Source organism: Squalius cephalus (genome assembly GCF_949319135.1).
Source record: "Squalius cephalus genome assembly, chromosome: 15".
Classification (NCBI taxonomy): Eukaryota; Metazoa; Chordata; class Actinopteri; order Cypriniformes; family Leuciscidae; genus Squalius; species Squalius cephalus.
In genome coordinates, this window is record NC_137136.1 from 37254556 (window position 1) to 37273016 (window position 18461).

At 45.3% G+C, this 18461-nt stretch overlaps 1 protein-coding gene across 4 annotated transcripts in view; it reads right to left on the minus strand.

Annotated features, from left to right (window-relative positions):
- Positions 1 to 18461, minus strand: part of znf236 (zinc finger protein 236) — a 91568-nt gene that overhangs the window by 21004 nt on the left and 52103 nt on the right. For all 4 annotated transcript variants that reach the window (XM_079895064.1, XM_079895066.1, XM_079895065.1 and 1 more), the window contains 5 exons: positions 16293 to 16417; positions 15544 to 15757; positions 12578 to 12709; positions 7897 to 8019; positions 6506 to 6690 (listed from right to left, as the gene is read on the minus strand). In XM_079895064.1, coding sequence (XP_079751190.1) covers positions 6506 to 6690; positions 7897 to 8019; positions 12578 to 12709; positions 15544 to 15757; positions 16293 to 16417 — 779 coding nt within the window. The remainder of the gene's footprint in view (positions 1 to 6505; positions 6691 to 7896; positions 8020 to 12577; positions 12710 to 15543; positions 15758 to 16292; positions 16418 to 18461) is intronic.

Here is an 18461-nt window from a genome sequence, read left to right on the forward strand (position 1 = left end):
TGCACAAATCACACACTTCCACATCAGACCCAGTGTGTGTGCACAAATCACACACTTCCACATCAGACCCAGTGTGTGTGTGCACAAATCACACACTTCCACATCAGACCCAGTGTGTGTGTGTGCACAAATCACACACTTCCACATCAGACCCAGTGTGTGTGTGTCACAAATCACACACTTCCACATCAGACCCAGTGTGTGTGTGCACAAATCACACACTTCCACATCAGACCCAGTGTGTGTGTGCACAAATCACACACTTCCACATCAGACCCAGTGTGTGTGTGCACAAATCACACACTTCCACATCAGACCCAGTGTGTGTGTGCACAAATCACACACTTCCACATCAGACCCAGTGTGTGTGTGCACAAATCACACACACCCACATCAGACCCAGTGTGTGTGTGCACAAATCACACACTTCCACATCAGACCCAGTGTGTGTGTCACAAATCACACACTTCCACATCAGACCCAGTGTGTGTGTCACAAATCACACACTTCCACATCAGACCCAGTGTGTGTGTCACAAATCACACACTTCCACATCAGACCCAGTGTGTGTGTGTGCACAAATCACACACTTCCACATCAGACCCAGTGTGTGTGTCACAAATCACACACTTCCACATCAGACCCAGTGTGTGTGTGCACAAATCACACACTTCCACATCAGACCCAGTGTGTGTGTGCACAAATCACACACTTCCACATCAGACCCAGTGTGTGTGCACAAATCACACACTTCCACATCAGACCCAGTGTGTGTGTGCACAAATCACACACTTCCACATCAGACCCAGTGTGTGTGTGTGCACAAATCACACACTTCCACATCAGACCCAGTGTGTGTGTGTCACAAATCACACACTTCCACATCAGACCCAGTGTGTGTGTGCACAAATCACACACACCCACATCAGACCCAGTGTGTGTGTGCACAAATCACACACTTCCACATCAGACCCAGTGTGTGTGTCACAAATCACACACATCCACATCAGACCCAGTGTGTGTGTGCACAAATCACACACTTCCACATCAGACCCAGTGTGTGTGTGTGCACAAATCACACACTTCCACATCAGACCCAGTGTGTGTGTCACAAATCACACACATCCACATCAGACCCAGTGTGTGTGTGCACAAATCACACACTTCCACATCAGACCCAGTGTGTGTGTGCACAAATCACACACTTCCACATCAGACCCAGTGTGTGTGTCACAAATCACACACTTCCACATCAGACCCAGTGTGTGTGTGCACAAATCACACACTTCCACATCAGACCCAGTGTGTGTGTCACAAATCACACACATCCACATCAGACCCAGTGTGTGTGTGTGCACAAATCACACACTTCCACATCAGACCCAGTGTGTGTGTGCACAAATCACACACTTCCACATCAGACCCAGTGTGTGTGTGCACAAATCACACACATCCACATCAGACCCAGTGTGTGTGTGTGCACAAATCACACACTTCCACATCAGACCCAGTGTGTGTGTCACAAATCACACACATCCACATCAGACCCAGTGTGTGTGTGTGCACAAATCACACACTTCCACATCAGACCCAGTGTGTGTGTGCACAAATCACACACATCCACATCAGACCCAGTGTGTGTGTGTGCACAAATCACACACTTCCACATCAGACCCAGTGTGTGTGTGCACAAATCACACACATCCACATCAGAGCCAGTGTGTGTGTGCACAAATCGCACACTTCCACATCAGACCAAGTGTGTGTGTGCACAAATCACACACACCCACATCAGACCCAGTGTGTGTGTGTGCACAAATCACACACTTCCACATCAGACCCAGTGTGTGTGAGCACAAATCACACACATCCACATCAGACCCAGTGTGTGTGTGCACAAATCACACACACCCACATCAGACCCAGTGTGTGTGTGCACAAATCACACACTTCCACAACAGACCCAGTGTGTGTGTGCACAAATCACACACTTCCACATCAGACCCAGTGTGTGTGTGCACAAATCACACACTTCCACATCAGACCCAGTGTGTGTGTCACAAATCACACACATCCACATCAGACCCAGTGTGTGTGTGTGCACAAATCACACACTTCCACATCAGACCCAGTGTGTGTGTGCACAAATCACACACTTCCACATCAGACCCAGTGTGTGTGTGCACAAATCACACACATCCACATCAGACCCAGTGTGTGTGTGTGCACAAATCACACACTTCCACATCAGACCCAGTGTGTGTGTGCACAAATCACACACTTCCACATCAGACCCAGTGTGTGTGTGTGCACAAATCACACACTTCCACATCAGACCCAGTGTGTGTGTGCACAAATCACACACATCCACATCAGACCCAGTGTGTGTGTGTGCACAAATCACACACTTCCACATCAGACCCAGTGTGTGTGTGCACAAATCACACACATCCACATCAGAGCCAGTGTGTGTGTGCACAAATCGCACACTTCCACATCAGACCAAGTGTGTGTGTGCACAAATCACACACACCCACATCAGACCCAGTGTGTGTGTGTGCACAAATCACACACTTCCACATCAGACCCAGTGTGTGTGAGCACAAATCACACACTTCCACATCAGACCCAGTGTGTGTGTGCACAAATCACACACACCCACATCAGACCCAGTGTGTGTGTGCACAAATCACACACTTCCACAACAGACCCAGTGTGTGTGTGCACAAATCACACACTTCCACATCAGACCCAGTGTGTGTGTCACAAATCACACACTTCCACATCAGACCCAGTGTGTGTGTGCACAAATCACACACTTCCACATCAGACCCAGTGTGTGTGTGCACAAATCACACACTTCCACATCAGACCCAGTGTGTGTGTGTGCACAAATCACACACTTCCACATCAGACCCAGTGTGTGTGTGCACAAATCACACACTTCCACATCAGACCCAGTGTGTGTGTGTGCACAAATCACACACTTCCACATCAGACCCAGTGTGTGTGTGCACAAATCACACACTTCCACATCAGACCCAGTGTGTGTGTGCACAAATCACACACTTCCACATCAGACCCAGTGTGTGTGTCACAAATCACACACTTCCACATCAGACCCAGTGTGTGTGTCACAAATCACACACTTCCACATCAGACCCAGTGTGTGTGTCACAAATCACACACTTCCACATCAGACCCAGTGTGTGTGTGCACAAATCACACACTTCCACATCAGACCCAGTGCAGCACCTGGAAGAATCAGTGTGAACCACACAGACGAAACTCCTCATCTTAGATTAATAAAGTAATACATGATTGTCTCACAACAAACAAACAACAGTTATTGAGAAATGTGGACATCAAGTCCACTTGGACAACCCATGAAAGATACTCTGATATCTCTGATATCTGGTTTATTTGTATAGTGCTTTTCACACATCATTTCAAATCAGCTTTACAGATTGGATTATTATAATTTGATATGTATTATTACTATTAGTAAAGCTTTACTAGTGCATGCCACCCAACCAATGCAACAATCGTTACATGTGGGTAAATAAAATGTTTTAATATCTTTGTGACCAAACACGCTCGCAGTGCTTGACCAATCACAACACACCGCTCCAACCGACCAATCAGAGCACACTTTGCTTTTCAGAAGGTGTGTGAAGGTAAAAACGGAGAAATAGGGGCCAAGCTATACCAGCCAAACAAGCCAATAGCTGCGCCGCTAGGAGTGCTAGCATCTGATAAGCGGAACTGGACCAATGAACATCTTCACCAAAACATCAGCTCCGACCCCATCAAACTGCATATTCAACACAATGAAAGTGAAGGCTGCACTGAAACCAGGGCGGACACAACACAATAAGCACTCAACGCATGAAGTAAAACACAGAGCCAACAGCGCTAGCGGTAACAGCTGTGTCAAACACTAGAACAGTTCTCAATACACGAGTGAGGAAATTAACTCACCGGAGAACTTGAGACGCCACAGTGTAAAATCTGGCGAAGGTGTTCAGAGAAGACCAACCAGCAGCAAAGCATAAATCCTGAACAGACATCCTCTACACCAGGCCCACGGAGAGGCAGCCGCCCTCGTCGATGAGCTCTGATGTTACGAGGACAATCCTTCCCCTGGCACGCATAAGCCAGAGCGACAGCGCACACAATCCAGTGAGAAAGTCTCTGTTTTGAGACAGTTCACATCTTTCCCTTTGTACATCCACCAAAGCACACCTAAAGCTGGTCCGACTGAAGGAAGGCGGCCGCGCAATTCACATACATCCGCAAAGCCCTGAGGGGCAAACAGCGCTCTGAGCGCCAGCGTCGCGCCAGGATGACGGCTCAGCAGGTAACGCGGGCAGAGAAACAACCTGTGCTTTAGAGAGGGCGTAGAGAGAGACTGAGGCACGTAGCCACGTGTCGGCCGGGAGTAACACTGCAGTCTCCGGGTCCGAAACAGATAATATCACCATCCATGAGAACGCGTGTAAGTCCCCAATGCGCTTAGCTGAAGCAAGGGCAAGGAGCAGATCCGCTTTCAGGGAGAGCTCCTAAACAGCAGTCGAAACCAAGGGCTGGAACTGTGCTAGAGAGAGCCCTCAAAACTCCCACGGCGGCACTGAAGGACATAATCTCCTCGCTCCCCTGAGAAATCTGGCCACCAGAGCATGCCCTCCGATCAGCAGCCCCTAACCGGGGAACGAAACCAAGCAGTAGCAGCCACGTACCCCTTCAGCGTGGGGGTATATTATTTTCCAGTCTGTGCTGCAGGAAGCGCTAAACATACGACACGGGGATCACTGGTCGACATCAGCGTCCTGGCACCATTAGCCAATCATTTTAATTCAGTATCGCGTCAGCTTGAGGCTGCAGGAACAGAATCAATCCCGCCGTGCAGAGGTGAAGATCAGGCCGAAGATACCAGGCTAGGGCGACACCAATCACAGAGTACAACAGCCAATAGCGCTGTTCCTCTAGGAGTGCTCACAGCTGATAGGCAGGGCAAGACCAACGAGCTGCTCAGATCAAGGACACCAGAATGTGCATATCAGCAAGAATAGCCAGTTGCACTGAATAATCCAGGGCAACAGTAGTGATCACTTAACGGTATGCACATAAGCACAGTGTCAACAGCCGTAGCGGTAAACACGTAGTCAAGACTCAAGACTAGGAGATAAGTGAGGTTAATCACTCACCGAAAGCACCTGAGACGCCAGGGACGGCACACTCGTCTTGTAAAACCTGCTGAGTGTGTTCTGTAAAGATCAGCTGGTTGCAAAACATACTAAAATGCACTCACCTGGCCCATGAAGAGGCGACAGACCTCGACGAATAAGCTCACAACACGTTAAGGGGGGTCTTTCCTCCTGAAAGCTCGGTTGGGGGTCTCGGGTCCAGTATCAGACGGAGTCCTCCATCCCGAAATAGTGGCTTTAAAACCGCTCTCCTGACACGCTCTAGCGCTCCTTTTGTGAGCAGGCTGTGAACTTCCTGTCTCAGAACGGGGCATTTCAGGGCAAAGTCAGTGACGTACCCACGCCTGGTCTGCGTCTGACCTGAAGGGAATACCTGTGTTGAATTATTTCTATCCCCGGAGGAAAGGACGGGCAGAGGTGCGCTGCGACGGTCTCCTCAGAGGAGGGCATGCACACAGAGCCGTACCCGTGGGAGGAGATGGCCTGTGTGGCAGCGTGAACGCGCCCCGATTGAGGTGCAGACCTCAGTCTTTTGGGGGACTTTTATCGTTTAAAAAATAGCTTTGGACATCGTGGAAGAACGGAGTCCTCCTCCTGGAAGCAGCCTAGCGGCGGCCCGACTGGATGAGCCTAGGATTCCAACTCACTCTTGTTCTCGTAGGCTCGTCCGGAGCATTCCACGTCGAGTCCAGCGCGTCCACGGAAAGGGCCGGTGGAAGGTGTCGTCGGCCCCAGGCCTCGTCCTCACCGCCGCTTCTGGGTGGGGGAGGGTGGGCCTCAACCCCGTAACAGCATGAGCAAAAACTCTCCTGGTTCTCAAGTGCGCACAGACAGGCCGGCGCAGAACTCGCAGGGGTCGGGCGGGTCGGTGGGGTAGCCATCGGATGCGAGGAAGAAAAGGTAACTCGTCCTCAGGTGCAGCTTCAACGATGACAGCGTGAATAAAGAGATTCTGACGTAATTGTTGCGCCAATGCATATTATTCTGCCCGCGAGCATGTCAGTATTTGCATACCTCGTGACAATTGGCCAGCTGTTCGAAGCCGGCGTTGGCCTATAAGATTTCCACAAAAGTGGAGAAGGGAGGAGTTCCCGCCATAGCTGACGCAATGTTGGAGTTACCGCTCTCCAAAGGGAACCTCTTCTAGAAGAGACCCAACACAACATCACGACTGGCGTAGAAGAGCATAGTACGTCCTCTTTAATAAAACGATCATGTTGTCAAAACTCACAAATCTTTTATTTATCTATTAGCATTAAATTGGAAGAGACTGTGTATCAGCTGACAGCATTATTCACCTGTGTGCTGAGGTTGAGCGAGACCGTATCCAGGATCTGTGTGTCGGACAGAGTCAGAGTCACGCTGCCGTCGCTGGCCACGCCCCCTGATGACATCAGAGTCACGCTGCCGTCGCTGGCCACGCCCCCCGATGACATCACCAGGCTCTGCGAGGACAGGGAGGTGCTGGGAGCCAGAGCACTGACTGATGGGAGAATACACACACTTACTGAGTAAACGTACGTCTATCGCAACTCTACCGCCCCGTGCTTCTGTTACCCTCACAGAGATGTAAGCGTACAACAGGGCTGTCGAACTCACTCTCTGCCGGACTGAGAAGAGAAGAGCTGATTGGCTGAGACGGTTCGTTCATACACTACCAGTCAAAAGTTTTGGATCGGTAAGATTTTTAACGTTTTTAAAAGAAGTCTCTTCTGCTCACCAAGGCTGTATTTATTAAAGATACAAACAAAAACAGTAATATTGTGAAATATTATTATAATGTAAATAACTGTTTTCTATGTGAATATATAGTAAAGTGTAATTTATTCCTGTGATCAAAGCTGAATGTTCAGCATCATTACTCCAGTCTTCAGTGTCACATGATCCTTCAGAAATCACTCTAATATGATGATCTGATGATCAAGAAACATTTATGATTATTATCAGTGTTGAAAACAGTTATTTACATTTTTTTTCATGATGCTGTGATGAACAGAAAGTTCAAAAGAACAGCATTTATCTGAAATGGAAAGTTTTTGTAACATTATACACTACCGGTCAAAAGTTTGGGGTCAGTAAGAATTTTTATATTATTTTTTGAGGGAAATAAATAAAATAAATATATACTTTTATTCATCAAGGATGAATTGAATTGATCAAAAGTGACAGTAAAGACATTTTTAATGTTAGAAAAGATTCTATTTCAAATAAATGCTGTTCTTTTGAACTTTCTATTCATCGAAGAATCCTGAATTTTTTTTACACAAATCTTTTCAACACTGATAATAATAATGAATGTTTCTTGATCATCAGATCATCATATTAGAGTGATTAGTGAAGGATCATGTGACACTGAAGACTGGAGTAATGATGCTGAACATCAGCTTTGATCACAGGTATAAATTACACTTTAAAATATATTAAAATAGAAAACAGTTATTTTAAATTGTCATAATATTTAACAATATTACTGTTTTGTTGTATTTTCAATCAAATAAATGCAGCCCTGGTGAGCAGAAGAGACTGCTTTTAAAAACATTAAAAATCTTACCGATCCAAAATGCTTTATTTTGGATGCTTATTAATGCTTTATCAAGTGCAGTCTCAGCACTGTTCTCCTCAGTCCGAGCCGAGAGTGAGCTGGACAGGCCTGTGTGTGACTGACTGTACATCAGTGTGTGTGTCTCACCGGAGAGGGCCGAGGGAGGAGGACTCTGGGGAAGGAGCTGATCACTGCTGATCTGAGCCAGTCTGAGCCCAGGGCTGATGCTCGCGCTCGAGGTGGGGCAGTGGTGGGGCAGCAGATCCTGACCTGCACACACACACACACACACACAGATCAGCACAGCTATTCCTGAACACAAGAGAAACTCATGATGAGAGTCAAATGTGTGTCAGATCTGGTGGTTTGATCTTTACTGTTTACATTTGGATGCCAATTACTGCATGAATATTCCCGGCGTCACAATATAATCGCAATACAAAAAAAGAAAATGAATCAATATATATCGTGGATAGTTCACCCAAAATAAAATTACTGTGTGAGAAAAAAAGCGAGACGCGTGAGAGTGGGAATACAAGCTCATTCTTCTCCGTTTTCCCATCGATTATCAGCTCAGAGAGAAGAATACTCTAATACAACTCAGACAATACTTGAGGAGTGGAAATATAATGACTAACGTGTTTATTAGTGTGTGTGTGTGTGTGTGTGTGTGTGTGTGTGTTCACCTGCTATAGAGAGTGTGATCTCAGATGTGTGTGTGTGTGTGTGTGTGTGTGTGTGTGTGTGTGTGTGTGTGTTCACCTGCTATAGAGAGTGTGATCTCAGATGTGTGTGTGTGTGTGTGTGTGTGTGTTCACCTGCTATAGAGAGTGTGATCTCAGATGTGTGTGTGTGTGTGTTCACCTGCTATAGTGAGTGTGATCTCAGATGTGTGTGTGTGTGTGTGTGTGTGTGTTCACCTGCTATAGTGAGTGTGATCTCAGATGTGTGTGTGTGTGTGTGTGTGTGTGTGTGTGTGTTCACCTGCTATAGTGAGTGTGATCTCAGATGTGTGTGTGTGTGTGTGTGTGTGTGTGTGTGTGTGTGTGTGTTCACCTGCTACAGTGAGTGTGATCTCAGATGTGTGTGTGTGTGTGTGTGTTCACCTGCTATAGTGAGTGTGATCTCAGATGTGTGTGTGTGTGTGTGTGTGTGTGTGTTCACCTGCTATAGTGAGTGTGATCTCAGATGTGTGTGTGTGTGTGTGTGTGTGTGTGTTCACCTGCTACAGTGAGTGTGATCTCAGATGTGTGTGTGTGTGTGTGTGTGTGTGTGTGTGTTCACCTGCTATAGTGAGTGTGATCTCAGATGTGTGTGTGTGTGTGTGTGTGTTCACCTGCTATAGAGAGTGTGATCTCAGATGTGTGTGTGTGTGTGTGTGTGTGTTCACCTGCTATAGTGAGTGTGATCTCAGATGTGTGTGTGTGTGTGTGTGTGTGTGTGTGTTCACCTGCTATAGTGAGTGTGATCTCAGATGTGTGTGTGTGTGTTCACCTGCTATAATGAGTGTGATCTCAGATGTGTGTGTGTGTGTGTGTTCACCTGCTATAGTGAGTGTGATCTCAGATGTGTGTGTGTGTGTGTGTGTGTGTGTGTGTGTTCACCTGCTATAGTGAGTGTGATCTCAGATGTGTGTGTGTGTGTGTGTGTGTGTGTGTTCACCTGCTATAGTGAGTGTGATCTCAGATGTGTGTGTGTGTGTGTGTGTGTGTGTGTGTGTTCACCTGCTATAGTGAGTGTGATCTCAGATGTGTGTGTGTGTGTGTGTGTGTGTGTGTTCACCTGCTATAGTGAGTGTGATCTCAGATGTGTGTGTGTGTGTGTGTGTGTGTGTGTGTGTGTGTGTTCACCTGCTATAATGAGTGTGATCTCAGATGTGTGTGTGTGTGTGTGTTCACCTGCTATAGTGAGTGTGATCTCAGATGTGTGTGTGTGTGTGTTCACCTGCTATAATGAGTGTGATCTCAGATGTGTGTGTGTGTGTGTTCACCTGCTATAGTGAGTGTGATCTCAGATGTGTGTGTGTGTGTGTGTGTGTGTGTGTTCACCTGCTATAGTGAGTGTGATCTCAGATGTGTGTGTGTGTGTGTGTGTGTTCACCTGCTATAGTGAGTGTGATCTCAGATGTGTGTGTGTGTGTGTGTGTGTGTGTGTGTGTGTGTTCACCTGCTATAGTGAGTGTGATCTCAGATGTGTGTGTGTGTGTGTGTGTTCACCTGCTATAATGAGTGTGATCTCAGATGTGTGTGTGTGTGTGTGTGTGTGTGTGTGTTCACCTGCTATAGTGAGTGTGATCTCAGATGTGTGTGTGTGTGTGTGTGTGTGTGTTCACCTGCTATAGTGAGTGTGATCTCAGATGTGTGTGTGTGTGTGTGTGTGTGTGTGTGTGTTCACCTGCTATAATGAGTGTGATCTCAGATGTGTGTGTGTGTGTGTGTGTGTGTGTGTGTGTGTGTTCACCTGCTATAGTGAGTGTGATCTCAGATGTGTGTGTGTGTGTGTGTGTGTGTGTGTGTGTGTGTGTTCACCTGCTATAGTGAGTGTGATCTCAGATGTGTGTGTGTGTGTGTGTGTGTGTGTGTGTGTGTGTTCACCTGCTATAGTGAGTGTGATCTCAGATGTGTGTGTGTGTGTGTGTGTGTGTGTGTGTGTGTGTGTGTTCACCTGCTATAGTGAGTGTGATCTCAGATGTGTGTGTGTGTGTGTGTGTGTGTTCACCTGCGATAGTGAGTGTGATCTCAGATGTGTGTGTGTGTGTGTTCACCTGCTATAGTGAGTGTGATCTCAGATGTGTGTGTGTGTGTGTGTGTGTGTTCACCTGCTATAGTGAGTGTGATCTCAGATGTGTGTGTGTGTGTGTGTGTGTGTGTGTTCACCTGCGATAGTGAGTGTGATCTCAGATGTGTGTGTGTGTGTGTGTGTGTGTGTTCACCTGCTATAGTGAGTGTGATCTCAGATGTGTGTGTGTGTGTGTGTGTGTGTGTGTGTGTGTGTGTGTTCACCTGCGATAGTGAGTGTGATCTCAGATGTGTGTGTGTGTGTGTGTGTGTGTGTTCACCTGCTATAGTGAGTGTGATCTCAGATGTGTGTGTGTGTGTGTGTGTTCACCTGCGATAGTGAGTGTGATCTCAGATGTGTGTGTGTGTGTGTGTGTGTGTGTTCACCTGCTATAGTGAGTGTGATCTCAGATGTGTGTGTGTGTGTGTGTGTTCACCTGCTATAGTGAGTGTGATCTCAGACGTGTGTGTGTGTGTGTGTGTGTGTGTGTGTGTTCACCTGCTATCGTGAGTGTGATCTCAGATGTGTGTGTGTGTGTGTGTTCACCTGCTATAGTGAGTGTGATCTCAGATGTGTGTGTGAGTGTGTGTGTGTTCACCTGCTATAGTGAGTGTGATCTCAGATGTGTGTGTGTGTGTGTGTGTGTGTGTGTGTGTGTTCACCTGCTATCGTGAGTGTGATCTCAGATGTGTGTGTGTGTGTGTGTGTGTGTGTGTGTGTGTGTTCACCTGCGATAGTGAGTGTGATCTCAGATGTGTGTGTGTGTGTGTGTGTGTGTGTGTGTGTGTGTGTGTTCACCTGCTATCGTGAGAGTGATCTCGGATGTGTGTGTGTGTGTGTGTGTGTGTGTGTGTGTGTGTGTGTGTGTTCACCTGCGATAGTGAGTGTGATCTCAGATGTGTGTGTGTGTGTGTGTGTGTGTGTGTGTGTGTGTGTTCACCTGCGATAGTGAGTGTGATCTCAGATGTGTGTGTGTGTGTGTGTGTGTGTGTGTGTGTGTGTGTGTGTGTGTGTGTGTGTTCACCTGCTATCGTGAGTGTGATCTCAGATGTGTGTGTGTGTGTGTGTGTGTGTGTGTGTGTGTTCACCTGCTATCGTGAGAGTGATCTCGGATGTGTGTGTGTGTGTGTGTGTGTGTGTGTGTGTGTGTGTGTTCACCTGCTATCGTGAGAGTGATCTCGGATGTGTGTGTGTGTGTGTGTGTGTGTGTGTTCACCTGCTATCGTGAGAGTGATCTCAGATGTGTGTGTGTGTGTGTGTGTGTGTGTGTGTGTTCACCTGCGATAGTGAGTGTGATCTCAGATGTGTGTGTGTGTGTGTGTGTGTGTGTGTGTTCACCTGCTATCGTGAGAGTGATCTCGGATGTGTGTGTGTGTGTGTGTGTGTGTGTGTGTGTGTGTGTGTGTGTGTGTGTTCACCTGCTATCGTGAGAGTGATCTCAGACGTGTGTGTGTGTGTGTGTGTGTGTGTGTGTGTGTTCACCTGCTATCGTGAGAGTGATCTCGGATGTGTGTGTGTGTGTGTGTGTGTGTGTGTTCACCTGCTATCGTGAGAGTGATCTCGGATGTGTGTGTGTGTGTGTGTGTGTGTGTGTTCACCTGCTATCGTGAGAGTGATCTCAGACATGTGTGTGTGTGTGTGTGTGTGTGTATGTTCACCTGCTATCGTGAGAGTGATCTCGGATGTGTGTGTGTGTGTGTGTGTGTGTGTGTGTTCACCTGCTATAGTGAGTGTGATCTCAGATGTGTGTGTGTGTGTGTGTGTGTGTGTGTGTGTGTGTGTGTGTGTGTGTGTGTGTGTGTGTGTTCACCTGCTATCGTGAGAGTGATCTCGGATGTGTGTGTGTGTGTGTGTGTTCACCTGCTATCGTGAGTGTGATCTCGGATGTGTGTGTGTGTGTGTGTGTGTGTGTGTGTGTGTTCACCTGCTATCGTGAGAGTGATCTCAGACGTGTGTGTGTGTGTGTGTGTGTGTGTGTTCACCTGCTATCGTGAGTGTGATCTCGGATGTGTGTGTGTGTGTGTGTGTGTGTGTGTGTGTGTGTGTTCACCTGCTATAGTGAGTGTGATCTCAGACGTGCTGGTGCCAGTGGATGATGAACTGGTCTGTAACGCTTGAGTCAGACTGGAGTTGTTGATGGTCAGAGTGATTTCTGGAGCTCTGCTGCTGGACACTTGAGAACCTGACACACACACACACACACACACACACACACACACACACACAACATCAGACAGAAGTTATGTTCAACACTGCATAAACAACTTATACAGTTATCATCACCACTGATCTCTCAGGCTGGTGTTTAACACCCCACATTAGCCAGAGAATATCAGTGTAAGCTCTTCGCCCACGTATAGGGTATCAGATCACCTGTTTAGTCTAAGACAAGAAGGCTGGTAGAGCAAAAAACATATATATTCAATTTCTTACCCGCCAATATTTTACATGTATGATTGTATGCTTTACATTGTGTGCCAAGGGTTTAAAATAAAAATACAAACTGTATATAGTTTTTCACATAATCAAAAGAGTGGGGAAAAGCTGTTTGTTCACACAAAGTTCATTGTAAAATTGCTCAGGTTTTATTAAAAATATCAAAGATAATGACCTGAGGGTGAGTACCTGTTGGCAGATTAATTTTGTAATCTTTTAATTCATGATGTTTTTAAAATATAGAAGAGTGAATGTAAGTTCTGAGCTCAGCATGCAGCAAGATACACACTCGAGGGGTGAATCACACACACACACACACACACACACACACACACACACACACACACACACACACACACACACACACACACACACACACACACACACACACACACACACACACACACACACAAACACAAACACAAACACACACGTCCAGATAATATTCCTTTCCAACATTAAAAGACAAAAATGTTTGTAGGGCCGATAAGATTATTTGAATTGTGACATCATTGTTACAGTTCAGCTCAATTTAACATGATTAAGTTCATCATGTGACCATAAGGGTTCGTGCAGATACTGTCAAATCAAATTACAGGACTTTTCATGCACTACTTTTTTGTTTACGATCTCTACGATCAGAGATCTCATTTCTCAAACAGTATCTTTCTTCATTATCTTTTAAATTCTAAAAAAGGTAAACAGATAAAAATAAGCTAATAAAACAAAATGGTACATATAAAGTGCAGCAGATGCAATGACTGCGGTAACGTTAACCATAGAGAGGATACTGTGACAAAGATATCACTTTTCTTTTTCAAAGTGATTTTCCCCTCATGAATATATGATTGAGCTGAAGAATTAAAGCTGCATCATATACTTGGATATTTATATGAGCAATATCACACTCCCAGTCATGCGAAATGCCTCTATATCTAATTTTGTGTGAAAATGTTTTATCAATTAAATTTTAAATAAATTTCCCATATATTGCCTTTCAATAATTCAAGCACTTTTCAAGTACATCTTCATAAAAATAGCCAGGACTTAAATTTCCAAAAGTCTAATTCAAGTACTTCAAGTTATTAAGACACCTTGTACGAACCATGAATAATTAACTAAAAAGGTTTTATTTTTATTTTACTGTACTTTTGAGTGCTTGTAATGTCCATTATTCTCAATTGATCTCTTTAAAAATGACCGGAATACAATAATTCATTACTAATAATCATTTGTTTTTTTCATATGCTAACAGTTACAACAAGAACAAAGTATTAAAGATAACTTATTTAGCAAGTAAAATGATTGGTATCCCTAGCCCTGATTTATCGGATAGTGTCTCGACACTCACATTACGATAACGACTCACTGCGGTCACGACGCGAAGCGGAGTTACACCTCGGGTGTGCATTATTTTTCTAATAATTCAACGGCCTGAAGTCAATTATTCCGCTTATACTACAGTTACCACACCTCGAAACATTGTTCAGATTATGTATTTCAAGACGTTTGTAAAGTTTTTGTCATTAAAACGCTCTTGTATGTAGGACTAATTTCTTACGCATCTAAACCAATGCCTCCGTTGCTAATTCCGAAACGTCATTATAGAGTTAGTAACGGAGGTTTGAGCCACTGATAGCAGACTAATGCTGGGACACACGACTAGCTGACACATTCTCTGACTGTTTTCATCGCAGCAGATTTTAAACACCGACTTTGAACACAGACTGAACGCGCTGAACACGCGTTTGGGCATGATCAGTCATACGTATCAAATTACATTCATAACCGGCCTTAAAGTGTGTCCTCGGCTTAATGCAGTTATTAATGCAGTTATTAGAGAGAGATGTTGCAATAATGAGACAGAAAAGCATGTGCGTCAATATTATTATTTATTTATTAATTCAATTCGTTTTAATTAATTCGTTCATTCTTTTTTTTTTCTATTATTGACAGATGACAGTAGACTATAGCCAAATAAATGAAACACAAAGCCCTTTTAACAAGTAGGCCTATCAATAATTATTTATTTGTTATATTATCTGCAATAAAAATCCGTGCTGCAGGACTATCCATTTAGTTAGCCTATATTCAGTTTAATTTTCTATTGATTATAGGACTATATACTTTATTTATTAAAATTAAACTGCATGTTTCTATTGATTGTGAAGCTAGACATTGAAAATTGCAGATCAAGCGCATGCGGCTAAATGCTTTTTCTTGTTATGAATTGTATCCTATTTTCCATTATTACGCGAAGTGATATGGAGCTGTAATGCAGTCAAGACCTGCCTGGAACTACTTTAGCTGTGCGTTTCCCTGAAAATAATGCACACCTTAGAACGTCCGTCAACCAATCAGATTCAAGCATTCAACGGCCCTGTAGTATAAACAGTTATATGGAACTGTAATGCAGTCAATAAGTACTTCAGCCATGCGTTTACAGATGTGAGGTGGACATGTGTGAGGTGTGTGAGGTGTGTGAGGTGGACATGTGTGAGGTGGACATGTGAGATGTGTGAGGTGTGTGTGAGGTGGACATGTGAGATGTGTGAGGTGGACGAGTGCAGAGACACTGACCGGTGTTGTCGTCGCTGCTCAGGCTGATGGCTGAGGCTGGAGGCTGCAGAGAGAGGCCCGTCAGAGGGTGGATCACCACACTGGCAGGAACACTGGCGTCTCCGTCAGTCATGAGGTGAGCCGTGGCGTGCGGCGTCAGACTCGAGTCGCTCGTCAGTGAGTGAGACAGCAAACTGCCCTGGTGAAGCGTCTGCTGGAGAATACTGGGGTCGATCTGAACACAGGAGAAAACTGCATCATGGGGTGTGACAATATATCGCAATACAAAAATGTATCGTGGAAAATTCACCCAAAATAAAAATTACTGTTTTGAGAAAAAATTCAAGATTTCAGGGTTTTAGTGTCAGTACTGCATCAAACTACTATATATAACGTTGAATATAATGTATAATAATGCAATGGGGGGATATTAGTGGGTCCTGATAATGCCAAATGTCTGATGTTACCAGTAAAAGTGGCCAACATTATTATAAATATATCTAGTCAGTGACAGAGTAAAGCATATTCATCTACAATAATTCTGTGTTTTCATCTTCAGAATCATGAATATTGTTATTCTGGTGTCTCTATTGTCCTGCATTGGGTTTCAGCACCAAGTCCAAGAATATTCATTTACACACACAATGTAATATCAAATTTAGCATTTTAAACAACAGTACATTTTTGGTTGACCTTTTATCATAGTCTTGGAGTATCACAATAATATCACACGATCAGTACAGCACAGAGTGTCTCGGGTCGAGCCGTACCTGCAGAGTGATGTTGTTGATGTTGCTGGGGTCAATCCCAGAGATCTGCACATTCGGACACACCAGGTGAATCCCTTCAAGAGTGGCGAGACCATCCGTCAGAGAGACCGTCAGATCTCCACCGGCTGAAGGAAGAAAGAGGAAGATCATGCACTCATCCAGCTCATGATGGATCTGCTTGTGCCAAATAACATCTAAAATGTGGAGAGTTCCAGGAAAAGCCTGAAATCTGCTGGTCTAGAAAAAGTAAGAGTTCTCGCCCTTTCCGAGACCAGTCCAATATTACTCACATTAAGGTCTCCATCATACACACGCCAGGAGCGACGCAAGAGTTTTTTGCTAGTTTCAGCCCGACGCAGTTTTCATTTTCATGGTCTGCGCCACGTTGTTTAAATAGCAAATACATTTGTGTGCCCATTATGGTCTGAAAACCAGGTGTGTGTTCAGGTGCACTGTTGACGCATTGCTATTTTGAGGAACTGAAATAGTCATTGACCAACTGAACCTGGTCTAAAGTCAATGGCGCAATAATACATGAAATTGAGACAGTAGCAGGCAGTGTGTGCATGTGTGTATTGTGTAGTTGTGAGTACCTGAGACAGTAGCAGGCAGTGTGTGCATGTGTGTATTGTGTAGTTGTGAGTACCTGAGACAGTAGCAGGCAGTGTGTGCATGTGTGTATTGTGTAGTTGTGAGTACCTGAGACAGTAGCAGGCAGTGTCTGCATGTGTGTATTGTGTAGTTGTGAGTACCTGAGACAGTAGCAGGCAGTGTGTGCATGTGTGTATTGTGTAGTTGTGAGTACCTGAGACAGTAGCAGGCAGTGTCTGCATGTGTGTATTGTGTAGTTGTGAGTACCTGAGACAGTAGCAGGCAGTGTCTGCATGTGTGTATTGTGTAGTTGTGAGTACCTGAGACAGTAGCAGGCAGTGTCTGCATGTGTGTATTGTGTAGTTGTGAGTACCTGAGACAGTAGCAGGCAGTGTCTGCATGTGTGTATTGTGCAGTTGTGAGTACCTGAGACAGTAGCAGGCAGTGTTTGCATGTGTGTATTGTGTAGTTGTGAGTACCTGAGACAGTAGCAGGCAGTGTTTGCATGTGTGTATTGTGTAGTTGTGAGTACCTGAGACAGTAGCAGGCAGTGTCTGCATGTGTGTATTGTGCAGTTGTGAGTACCTGAGACAGTAGCAGGCAGTGTCTGCATGTGTGTATTGTGTAGTTGTGAGTACCTGAGACAGTAGCAGGCAGTGTTTGCATGTGTGTATTGTGTAGTTGTGAGTACCTGAGACAGTAGCAGGCAGTGTCTGCATGTGTGTATTGTGTAGTTGTGAGTACCTGAGACAGTAGCAGGCAGTGTGTGCATGTGTGTATTGTGTAGTTGTGAGTACCTGAGACAGTAGCAGGCAGTGTGTGCATGTGTGTATTGTGTAGTTGTGAGTACCTGAGACAGTAGCAGGCAGTGTCTGCATGTGTGTATTGTGTAGTTGTGAGTACCTGAGACAGTAGCAGGCAGTGTCTGCATGTGTGTATTGTGCAGTTGTGAGTACCTGAGACAGTAGCAGGCAGTGTTTGCATGTGTGTATTGTGTAGTTGTGAGTACCTGAGACAGTAGCAGGCAGTGTGTGCATGTGTGTATTGTGTAGTTGTGAGTACCTGAGACAGTAGCAGGCAGTGTGTGCATGTGTGTATTGTGTAGTTGTGAGTACCTGAGACAGTAGCAGGCAGTGTGTGCATGTGTGTATTGTGTAGTTGTGAGTACCTGAGACAGTAGCAGGCAGTGTGTGCATGTGTGTATTGTGTAGTTGTGAGTACCTGAGACAGTAGCAGGCAGTGTCTGCATGTGTGTATTGTGCAGTTGTGAGTACCTGAGACAGTAGCAGGCAGTGTTTGCATGTGTGTATTGTGTAGTTGTGAGTACCTGAGACAGTAGCAGGCAGTGTCTGCATGTGTGTATTGTGTAGTTGTGAGTACCTGAGACAGTAGCAGGCAGTGTCTGCATGTGTGTATTGTGCAGTTGTGAGTACCTGAGACAGTAGCAGGCAGTGTTTGCATGTGTGTATTGTGTAGTTGTGAGTACCTGAGACAGTAGCAGGCAGTGTGTGCATGTGTGTATTGTGTAGTTGTGAGTACCTGAGACAGTAGCAGGCAGTGTTTGCATGTGTGTATTGT